Source organism: Morus notabilis, unplaced genomic scaffold (genome assembly GCF_000414095.1).
Source record: "Morus notabilis unplaced genomic scaffold, ASM41409v2 Scaffold97, whole genome shotgun sequence".
Lineage (NCBI taxonomy): Eukaryota > Viridiplantae > Streptophyta > Magnoliopsida > Rosales > Moraceae > Morus > Morus notabilis.
In genome coordinates this window covers 464,045-475,438 of record NW_010357090.1, presented here as the reverse complement: position 1 = coordinate 475,438, position 11,394 = coordinate 464,045, and the positions used below count along the sequence as shown (strand labels likewise).

The 11,394-nt window shown below is 35.7% G+C and overlaps 2 protein-coding genes across 4 annotated transcripts; one reads left to right on the top strand and one right to left on the bottom strand.

Moving 5' to 3' along the window:
* The first annotated feature begins 4,264 nt into the window (after nt 1-4,264).
* Nucleotides 4,265-5,327, top strand: LOC112091217. Of its 2 annotated transcripts, none has more exons than XM_024164252.1 (2): nt 4,265-4,397; nt 4,521-5,327. In XM_024164252.1, the coding sequence occupies exon 2, from the start codon at nt 4,573-4,575 to the stop codon at nt 4,978-4,980; it is 408 nt and encodes a 135-aa protein (XP_024020020.1). In that variant the 5' UTR covers nt 4,265-4,397; nt 4,521-4,572; the 3' UTR covers nt 4,981-5,327. The 2 variants fall into 2 exon arrangements, with proteins under 2 accessions (XP_024020020.1, XP_024020029.1); XM_024164261.1 differs by having other exon boundaries at nt 4,511-5,327.
* Nucleotides 5,328-8,475: 3,148 nt separating this feature from the next.
* On the bottom strand, nt 8,476-11,394 carry LOC21398881 (ABC transporter B family member 27). 2 transcript variants are annotated; one of them, XM_010089023.2, is made up of 11 exons: nt 11,073-11,394; nt 10,910-10,963; nt 10,782-10,817; nt 10,615-10,689; nt 10,289-10,413; nt 10,026-10,125; nt 9,719-9,890; nt 9,507-9,625; nt 9,175-9,285; nt 8,931-9,075; nt 8,476-8,678 (listed from the first exon to the last, which is right to left on the bottom strand). In XM_010089023.2, the coding sequence occupies exons 1-11, from the start codon at nt 11,142-11,144 to the stop codon at nt 8,479-8,481; spliced, it is 1,209 nt and encodes a 402-aa protein (XP_010087325.1). In that variant the 5' UTR covers nt 11,145-11,394; the 3' UTR covers nt 8,476-8,478. The 2 variants fall into 2 exon arrangements, with proteins under 2 accessions (XP_010087325.1, XP_024020010.1); XM_024164242.1 differs by having other exon boundaries at nt 8,536-8,703.

Here is an 11,394-nt window from a genome sequence, read left to right as displayed (position 1 = left end):
CTTTAGCAATCTTTTAAGCAATCATCGTTGTCGTAGATTGTCCTCCCCCTCTCAACTTAGGTTTTTAACTTAGCTCCTCATATCATCCCTTCCTTTTTGTTATATCAGAACAATGCCTTCTAAACCATCTTACTGTCGAGAGGGGCCCTCTTCATTATCTATTGTAAAGCCAGATTCTCTTCTGCCGTTGAGGCCTCGTGGACATCCTCCTTAACGGACGACGACCCCATCCTAAGAGAAGTCGAGAACTATGCGGCAGAGGTAGGGGAAGCCGACAGCATCGACATTTTAGTTGAGGGATACGACAGCGGTGAAAAGAAAGTAAAAAAACGACATGCGTACAGGATAAGTAATGTGGCATATTTTGCAGGAAGACGAACAAACATGTGTCGTCTCAGTCAATGATATATCAATTTGTTTTTGAATTTATGTTGGTCCTGCTCAAGCGTTCTTTTTCCGTGGCTCATGAGTGCCAATCTTTCCCTCTCACTATTATAAGTAGGTGGTAAACTCTAGCTCTACGAGTACTTGCCAATAGCTGAGTGACTTGGAGAAAAACATTAACCTAGTTAGATATTATGGCAGTTTACAAAAGCAGGCGAGGATTACGTCATTCTCCGGCAGTAATGATGGCCGCGATGATGCTCGTGGCGGCCGTAATCCTGATCAATGCAAACTGCGGCGGAGCAGTGGTTCTTGTGAGGAGCAACGTCACCTATGGCTGCATTAGTGGCCGAGAGGAGGCGTGTCTCATTGCGGAGGATTTGGAGTTGGAGGGGTTGATGGAGTACAGCTCCCACGTTGCCAGAGTGCTTGGGGCCGCTGGTCCACAAGATCCTACTATAGGCACTGGAAAAGGGAGTAATATACCTTGCTATGATGGCAAAGGTAAGAGATATGATTGCAACCCCAAAGAAAATAAAAAGAAAGGTGCGAATTGCAGAGATATGTATGATCGTACTCCTAGTTCCCATTAGGATCAATTCTCTATGTCTATGTCCAGGTATCGGTTTTTCTTTTTTTATTTTTTATTTTATTTTTCTCACAAAGTGAAAGAAAGATTTTCTCCGGAGAAGATGTTTTTTCGTTTCACTTCGCTAGCTTATATGAAAACAAAAAATAAAAATTTTATTGTATTATTTATGGTCATTAGTCCACTTCTCTAGTAGTCAACACGTGCTAGTACGACTGTGATACTTTGCATAAATTCGAGTTTGTGTGTTACTTTGTTATCTCGCAAGTATGTTACCGAGTCAGTGGCAGTAATTGCAAATTATTGGTCACTTGACGAGGTGAGTTTGTTGTAATTTGCAAGTTTGTAATGAGCATCATGTTCCCTTTTTCAGTACTTTGTGGGTACAATTCTGGATGTTAGATTATTGTATATCAGTATCACATGGAAAATCGAATAAATAATGCAAATGTGTTGAATATCTGACAAAATTGATCACGCACAGAGCGAAACTATGACATAAAGTAATATAGGCAAGAAAGAACGAGAAGTTTTAATATTCACCAACAAACGAAAATACTTGCTTAATATTGATTTCTGTTTTTGCCTCTTGAAACTTGAATACCCGGATATCCGAGTAAAATTTGAAGGTATTGAAAGGAAAAAAAAAAAAAAAAAAAGACTTGAAAGTGCGTGAGGCGATCTTAACATAGGAATAAGGTTGCTTCTTAGTTTGTTCACAGCAGGGGGAAAAAAAAAAATTAAACAAGGAGAGAAACCCAATGGAGACAAGAAATCTACCAACCTTCGTATTTCCTTTTGTTCTATTTTGAGAGAATGTGTTGCGCCCTAAATCAGAAGAAAACGACGTGAAATAAAAAAAGAATGTAACTCAGACAACAAAGACCCTTGTTATGACTAAACGATTTTTACTCAGATCTGACTCTGGATTGGAATCAAGCGTGTGGAGGATGATCGTTGGGGTTGTAATTGTTTAAGTCTTCTGGTTCAGACTTCAGATAGAGCAATTGAGAGAGAGAAAATGGAGAGACTAAGAACAGGGCGACGGGGGATCGTGGTCTTTGCAGTTTTTAATTCTTTTTAATTTTTTGCTTTTTAAAAATTTTCCTCTAATATTGGGCCATCTGTTCCCGCTAATGAAGTCCCACTGTCGCGCGTTTTTCCAATCAAGGGCTTTTTTTTCCCACTGAATAAAATGTTATTTATATAAATCTAGTTCGCTACGCGAATTTGAGTTTTTAATTTAAGTTGAGATGTGATATTTTTTTAGAGTTTTTATCTGTAGTAAAAAACGTTTGATATGATATTTTCTGAGAGCTTTTAATTATTAGAACCTAAAACTTAAAATTCGACTCCATGAAATAAACGAGACCATAACAATTAAAGTTCCATTCAAGGGCTTGCAACACGTTTTCGAAAAAAAAAAGTGTGATAATTACAGGACATGATAAAATTTCATACCATAATTTGAAATTTAACAAAATTTTCAAAATATTATAAATATAACAAAAATGATATAGTCACTATCATAATAATATCATATTTTATACTATGTCATTACATAGTCGTCATTCTAATGATATCATTTTTTTTTGTAATATTTTGAAAATTTTGTTATATTTAAACTATACCATTAAAATTTTGCTAACTACTTAAAGTGCCCTTTAAACCGGTCATCATCATATAGTCTATTATTCTTGTAGGTGGGGTTTTAAGTCCAATTCCTGCATAATTTGACTTGACAAATTACAAAAATTAATCTCCCCTTTATTTCCATTCATTTTCACAAATGACCTTTTACTGTTTAAATTATAATTGAATTTTCTTTGTAGATCCTTCCCCTCATGTCAAATGAGCATTAAATGCCTACAATTCTATTTCCTTTTATCTACCAAACATAAGTAAATTGCAAATAAGCTTGTCATGGGTCTAACGAAACCCAGATAACCTGTTTAGCATTCAATAATTAATAATTACGCTGATTTATTGTTTAAAGAAAAGAATAAACTTCTTCAAATTTTGTTTTGGGCTGAAAATGAAATCCAAAGAGGAGAGGAACCGCGAACGGTGTTAGTATACTCCCCGGAACATTGCAAAGAGCTCCCTAGCTATAAAAATGTTTATTGAAGATCCTACCGTCGGATCTCACTCCCACTACTTCTTCACTCATTGATGAAATTATTGTTCTTTAGCTTAAGGAATAAAGCGAAAAAGGTGGAAAAAGAAAACGGTGGGAAAAGAAAGAAGAGTTAGAAAATGAGAGATGCACTGCACTAATGCCACAAAAAGCAATTGTTATCTCATCGTCCTTGTAACAAGAAACAAGCTAGTGCAAAAGAACTTCTATTCATCCTATAAAGATAGGGCAGCGTGAATCATCTGCAAATGTTTAGCCAGGTTACCATTTTAAACCCTAAGCTAAATATAATTAAGATATGAGATAGATCTAGAGATGTAAGTTTGGGTCGCACAGTCTGGTCTGACAGCCCAAAAGGAAATTTCAGGTCGGTCTAGCTCGACTCTAAGTTTAAAAAATTTAAGACCGGCTTGGCCTAGTTCCGGATTTTATAAGGTATTTTTAAAATTTTTTAAAAAATAAAATGTTTGGGTTAGACTGGTCTAACTTTAAAGAAGAGAAGGACGGCTCAGCCCGGCCCTAAACATATAAAATTTATGGCCAGTGTTTTAGATTTTCTAACGCAAGTGCACGTTGCCTAACAAGTAATATATGATGAATAAGTGATTGTTCCCACGAGGATTTGTTACTAATTTTGCTAAATACTAAAATTGTAAATCTAACTTTATCCAAACGGTCGATATTAAAATTAATAAAGCAAGAAAACAAATGAAATTCCAAAGCAAGTTAACTAATAAGCTAATAACAATGATCAAATAAAGCTAATAAAGTGGATCCCTCACTAAGTCTAGAGTGTGACGGAGCCATGATGTGTTGTTAGTGGGGATTTAATTCTTTCTTCAGATAAATTTTATTTCTTTTATCTTTCTTTGGGAAAACTCAATAAAATATATGTAGAGTTGGGAGGGGTTAAAACGCTTCTCTTCAATTTCTATTGTGCTACTTGAAATGTACTTAGATTTGAGGGGGAATCAAATGGTTTTTATCAAATTTTATGGGGGGCTAACATGTTGATTTAGCAAGAAAACATACTACCTTTTAAAATTATCGAAAATGTGAATGGGGGCTTCAGCCCCCTCTCAATAGTACCTAGCTCCGTCCATAAGAAGGAAGTATAGTGGCGTTGAACAGCTTTTGTGCTGGCTTCTCAAAATTGGTTTCTTTTCTGCTCTAAAAGAGAACATCAATTTTAAATTGTTTTCAAAAGCAAAAGAAAAACCAACATGCTAATTAAAGGAACAAAGTAGTGATCTAGTGGGGCATTTTTTGCAGAGCACGAACAACTGGGTAATGCATCTTTATAAATTATTAACATTATCAGTATGAATTGTTTATTATTTACTTTGGTCTTGTTCAAGTGCTCTTTTTTCCACTCATCACTCTTTTCCTCTCACTATAAGTTGTCTACAGCTCTGAGTAATTGCCAGTCGACTTTGGAGGAAAAATAACCTAGCTAGAAATTATGGCAGTTTACAAAAGCAGGCTAGGATTACGTCATTCTCCAGCAGTAATGATGGCCGCCATGATGCTCGTGGCGGGCGGAATCCTGATCAATGCAAACTGCGGCGGAGCAGTGGTTCTTGTGAGGAGCAACGTCACCTATGGCTGCATTAGTGGCCGAGAGGAGGCGTGTCTCATTGCAGAGGATTTGGAGTTGGAGTGGTTGATGGAGTACAGCTCCCACGTTGCCCGAGTGCTTGGGGCCGCTGGTCAAGACCATCCTGGTAAAGGTGCTGAAAAAGGGAGTAATGTACCTTGCAAAAACGGTAACGGTAATTCATATGGATCTGGTAAGGAGTGCCCCCCCACTCCAAAACCTAAACCAAATGGGAAATGTAAGAATAAGTATGAGCGTGGTTGCCATTCGTAAGAGCGGAAAATATGATGGAATACCCGTTAGGATAATCTTCTTAAGAACTATGTCCAGGTATCAGTTTTTTTTTTATTTTTTATTTTCAAGAAGTGAAAGAAGAATTTTCTCTCTAGTAGATGATTTTTCGTTTCATTTGCTGGTTTGTGAAAAGAAAGAATAAAAATGTTATCATACAACAAGCTATTAGTCGCTGATCTAGTAGTGGAGTATGTGTGCTACTGTCGTTCGAATGTGTTCGAGTTTCTGCGTTTGGACATTTGTACTACTTTGATCGTTTGTTATGTATTGCGCAAAGTGAAGTTACCGGGTCAGCGGTTCACTTTGACTCGGTGAGTTTGTAGTGAGTTATAAGTTTGTGATTTTTTTTTTCTTTTTGGATTAATCTCACAAACATTAATCTCTGAATTTTATGCTTAATTAATCTCACTTTGATCTCTACGCTTCCATGTTACGGGCCCGAAAAAGCACATTCCACCAAAATTTCTAACATAAACTCTCAATCCTACAAATTTTTTTTTATTTTTATTTTTTTGAAAAAACTAATAGAATGAGGTAGTCAAAGTTAGAATTTGACTGGTCACGTTGTCAAAACTTTACAAATTCAAGAGGTAAATATGCAAAGTACCTTATTGTAGAACATGAATATCTCTTTTTTAGTTTCATTATAACCACGAGGAATTTTAAGTTCTATACGGTAATAATATGTAAATTGTGAGCTTAATTACAAAACTTAACCTCACCTTTATTTTCGTACATTTTCACACACACACACAAAAAAAAAAGAATTTATTGTTTAATTATGATTATAGTAAAATATAATATAATTTTATTCTCTTTTTAAATCCTTCCCCTCATGTCAATGAACTTTCGGAATTAGAGCGTAAAAATGTCCCCCCGATGATATTTTCCAAGACATGCAATTAAACATGTGATTAGAACACCTCCGTTTCAAAGTAACATGCACAATAAGCTTGTCTTGTGTCTAGACAAATCCAAATAAACCAACTAAGCATTTAATAAGTAATAATTAAGTTGATTTTCCTTTTTTTTTTTTTTGGAAAAGTATAAGACTTCTTCACTGATTGATGATATTGGGGTCCCATAGCTTTAAAGGAATAAAGTAAAAGGGTGGAAAAAGAAAAAAGGGAAAAATGAAAAAGAGTTAGAAAATGAGAGATCATGCGTCGCACTAATGCGACAAGAATTAATTGTTGTCTAATCGTCCTTGTAAAAAGAGAGAAATTGAAAAAGAAATTTCATTCATCCTTAAAGATAGAAGCGTGAATCATATGCAAATGTGAAGCCAAGTTACCATTTTAACTCTTACGCTAAACTATAATTAAGAGATGATCAGATAGATCAATCACGTCCATTACTGCACAACTCTAAATTATCTCTGATCTTGAAAAGAAATGTATTTAGATTCAAATATGATGTAAATACTTACAGACTTTAATATGTGTTTCCTTATAAACCTCTAGATTGACATTGTGAGAGTATAAATTAAGCAATTATGATTACATTTTCCCTTGATAATTAACAATCAATTAATATAGTTGTTCGTCTCTATCTCTGAGCGTTGCAATCGGTTTGGGCGGTCTATTAATAGCAACCACCGATCAAATAAAAAATAATTTAAAAATAATATTAAAACTATTTTGAAGAAAAATTAAATCAAACCAAATCACTCATAAGCGGTTTGGGCTATTTGAGCTTAAGACTATTGATGTGTTTAATAATTCATAAAAATTAAAAAACCGTTAATCCATAAAAAATGTAAGATTCAAGTTTACAATATAATATAAAAATAACAAATACCTAAAAGCTCCCAGTTCAAAGTTTTAATACAAACTAATAAAAATGTGATATGGTGTATTTTTGTAAAACCTCTATTTTAATAAATGAAAATTAAAATAAAGAAATTGTTTTTAAAAATAAAAAATTATGCGTATTTTATGTGGATTATTAAGCGGTTTAGAGAGTCTAAACCATTAACCAAATCGTCCAAAACATAGATTAAAAAACTGATCAAATTGTCTAATAATTTAAAAATAATTAGTGATTTAGTTCAATTTAATTTGAATTAAGCGTTTGGGTGGTTTGAACACCCTTAAAAATACCTTTGTGTCATTTTTATTTCCCACGCAGAACTCTGCCTTTTAGTTAGGAGCTTGTACAGTGTATTGCTCTAAACTTTGGATCCCTCACCCAAGTCCAGTAAGAAAGAATAGTGCGTGTCGTGCGACCGTTTTTATGCTGCCTTCTCAGCATTGGTTTCTTTTCTCCTCTAAAGTGAGGACAACAATTTTTTATTTTTTTCTAAAAGAAAAGAAAAGTAAACGTGATAATTAAATTAAACAGAATAAAGTAGCGCGCCAAGCTAAGAACAATTCAATACCCGTCCACTTTTTCATCTACTTTTTGAAAAAAAGGAAGATTTCCTTCGGAAAACAAGGTCAAAAAGAAAATCGTAAAAGGCGTAATAGGCAGGGAAGAAAGCACCATAAGCTACAAGCTCCCCATCAACCGCCTCGGTTCGAGGTTTTTTTCCTTCGAGTACGGTCCACTCCTTTAATAAAACAAGGTCAAAATGACCGGCTGGTGCGGCATATTTTGCAAAAGACGAATAACTGTGCAACGCACCTTAATAAATTATTGAGAATTTCTACTGTTAAATCAGAAAAAATAAAGTGTTGATGATTTTCAATTTTTAAGGTTAAATCTGCCTTAAAAATTATCTATTGTGTATATTTTTTAGTTTAATTTAATTTTAATCTAATTTAAAAATTAAAAAACTAACATTATCAATAGGATTATCCTACTTAAATTATTACATGGTCGGTAGGATGCGCTTTTTATACTCAAATTTCCCTCTCATTAAAATTAGTTTTATAGCTCTATGAGCAGTTGCCAATAGAGTTTGGAGGAAAGATAACCTAGGTAGCAATTATGGCACTTTACGAAAGCAAGCGAGGATTACGTCATTCTCCGGTGTCAATAGCCGTGTTGATGCTTGTGGCGGCCCTGATCCTAATAAACGCAAACTGCAGCAGAGCGGCGGTTCTTGTGAAGAGCAACGACACATATAATGGCTGCGTTACTGGCCGAGAGGAGGAGTGCCTTATTGCGGAGGACATGGAGCTAGAGTTGTTGGAGTACTACTACAGCTCCCACGTTAGCCGAGTGCTGGCTCAGAAAACAACAAATCCCGGCGCCTCTCTAAATGCCGGCCGTGCGACTACTGTACCCTGCTATGACGGTAACAATACGCCTTATAACTGCGATTCGACCTCTGTTCGGAAGAAAGGAAATTGTCGCCATGTACATGATCGTGGTTGCCAACAGAAGCAAGCTTGAAGCTGGATTCCCTTTAAAGATCGAGACTCTTCGATCTATATCTATATATTGTTTGGTATGATTTTCTTAATTTTCTTTATTCTCATTTTTTTTGTCTGCTTTTATAAGGTGTGCTGAAATTTAGTACAACTTTGAAAATCAAGACCATAGCATGTAATAAGGAAGGGGGAAAGAAAAAAAGGTCAGAAGATATAGTGGAACTGACCCTGCGGGGCACTTATTGCCTGCTTGTGGCATGGCTGAGACACGATCGAGAAGCTGAAAAACTCTCCTACTTGCTCCTGCAGCTTTCATCGCAGTCGTGTACAACCCCGATAGAGAAGATATTGAGGATCCAACTGTTGACGTAGAGATTTACCGAGACTAATTTGTTACTATAGCATAATGCAAAATCTTTGAATGATCTTTTCATTCTTCAAAAAGAACTAAACTAAGGTAGAGAGTGAAATCCAAAATGTTTATACTTTCTGCACTTTAAAAATAAGTACACTTCAAAAAGAACTAAACTAAGGTAGAGAGTGAAATCCAAAATGTTTATATTTTCTGCAAAATAAGTACAGGTGGGAGGATGTGAACAATTAGACAAGTACCTGTAAGGCTATAAAGAATGAAAGAGGTAAGAGCTCCTGCAGTCAAGGAGCCTGTAATCGTCAAGTATGCTCCATAAATAACTACGACGATAACAGATAACATGGACGCTGCGTTTAGCCCTCCGAAAAATAGACCTACTACTCTCTGAGGCAGACAAAAAAGAGAAAACGAAGCTCAGATACCACACTACTTGTGCACAGGGAATCTTCAGAGTTCAAGAAAGAGATTGGTAAGAAAACTCACAGCTTGTCTTAGTCCAAGCTTCAGTGTCTCGTCAACTTTTTCTGAGTAATTTGAAATCGTGTGGCCTTCTTGAGCAAAGGACCGAACAGTTCGGATAGCTCCAAAAGATTCCTAAACATCAGTAGTGTTTTTCAGAAAACATAAACCACTGAAATCCTCATATAATCAATTTAGCATAATTTTCTACTCATAATTATATCATCAAGCCTCAAGGGACATCCTATGTCAAAAAAACACCAAATATGGTATTTTGAAAGCACGATTTAGGATATTCAAGACCCAAATTTATGAAGAAACCCGCAGAACTACAAGTCCATTTGTTGCCTACAAACCTCAGCAATTGAGGCAGCTACTGCAGCTGCGGCTTGAGTTGCGTGTGAAAGTTCTCGGAGATAGCGCCCGAACTTCTTTACAGCAACCGAAATAACAGGTACAACCACCAAAGCCAACACTAGGGGAAGCAGGGAAAATAACTGCAATGAGCACTATTCTCCTCAGCAGAAGCAACTTCACAAGAATTTAGCTCAAAATGAAATGAACTTACATGTTAACTTCCAAGATGATGAGAACATAAATCCAATACCAATAAACGCAGTTGTTACGTTTCTCAGTGCCTCAGAAAGATTGGTAGTTGCAGCATTTTTTATTATCTGTGTGTCTTCAGATAGCCTGCTTAGAAGCTCCCCTGTCCGAGTAACATCATAGAAGGCTATTTCCTATTTCAAACATTTTGGTATCAACCATGCCAAATTTATACAGATTCTTATTGAATTGAATATCACAAGGAAGACCAGAAGGCTAAATCAGTTTAGTGGATTAGGAATTTAAATTTGTGACTTAATGGGTCTTACCTGATGAATAAGGTGAGCAAATAAGTTTTTTCTCAAACGAGCAACGACTCTTTCACTAGCAGAAGAAAACAACCACGCTCGGAGTGCTGTGCACAAAGAGCTTCAGATAAAGTACAAAGCAGAAAATACACTAGATGAGCTTAATGATTAAACAACAAACATAAAAACAAGAAAAAAAGAATTGCAAACGATGGCATAAAGACAGCAACTACATTGGAAAAATGCATGCCAAACTCAAAGAAATAAAATGGAACAAATCATACCCAACAACAACAATTAGAAGTATTTCCAATATGGTGTTTTTGACAGCCTCCCAAGCTTCAGCTTGCTGTTCGGGAGTTCTTATTTCTCTTGATACAATGTCAATTATCGTTCCCCCAAATTTTGGCTGCAGGAGAAGAACAGCGAAATTCGGATGTTAATAGAGGGAAGGCTAAGAGGAAAGCAGAAGGTTGAGGTGAGTCCAGTGATTGGATCCAAATGGAAAAATACAAGAGCAACAAAGGTCAAATTCCGATCAACATAAGGGTAATTAAAAAAGATAAAAAAGGAATGAGAAAGATGATCATCAATAGACCAAGCAACATACTATCAGAATACTTGTTGTGGATGCAATCAGCAGTGCAATAGTGGCAATAACTATCTTGCCAGCATCAGGTTTAGCCTGAAAAAGTAGGAAAATTTAAAACAAATCAAAACATAATCTTATTCTCAAGAAGGGGGAAAAAAATATTTGTATGATAACCGTCTACTTACAAGTGACAATATTCGACAATATCCAACATTCGCAGCCTGAATTTTCCAAGAAAAATAAATAAAATTACTACACCTCTCCAAAACATTAAACATCAAACATCAAACATCAAACATTGATTAGATATCACCTGTACGGCATCACCATGCTCAAGGTCCGTGACGGGGCCATCACCATTATTAGCCTAGACAAAAATAACAAGAATCAGTTTGTCGAAAGATAAAAAACATGATTTAAGATTAATAATGGGCAACACCAAAAATTCCAAAACAGAAAAGGAAAAACAATCAAACCTCCTTGTTGTTCAGAAGAGGGACTCTGTTACTGCCGGAGGAAGCAAAATCCAAGCGCTGCGTCTTACCCATCACCAAACCAAACGAAAGAGTCAACGGTTTATGGTTTTCTCGGCCAACTCAGATTGGGTTTGCGCGGGAAATGGGATCTGCTAAGGAAAAACAAAAAATAAAAAAAAGTGGAAGCTCGTGAAATTGGAAGTTTGATACAAATAATGGTTCTATTTCATCTTCTTTTTTTTTTTTTTTTTTTTTTTTTTTTTTTTTTTTTTTTTTTTTTCTGCTGACTTCCTCCCCACCCTAAGTTGGTTGTAACCGGGAT

What these genes read in the sequence shown, in the direction of transcription:
- LOC112091217 (XM_024164252.1), top strand. Translation starts at nt 4,573, where the DNA reads ATGGCAGTTTACAAAAGCAGGCTAGGATTACGTCATTCTCCAGCAGTA.
- LOC21398881 (XM_010089023.2), bottom strand. Translation starts at nt 11,144, where the DNA reads ATGGGTAAGACGCAGCGCTTGGATTTTGCTTCCTCCGGCAGTAACAGA. An exon ending in TTGCTCACCTTATTCATCAG is followed by an intron (nt 9,891 to 10,025) that starts GTAAGACCCATT and finishes TGTTTGAAATAG; the next exon opens with GAAATAGCCTTCTATGATGT. An exon ending in AGCTTGGACTAAGACAAGCT is followed by an intron (nt 9,076 to 9,174) that starts GTGAGTTTTCTT and finishes TGTCTGCCTCAG; the next exon opens with AGAGTAGTAGGTCTATTTTT.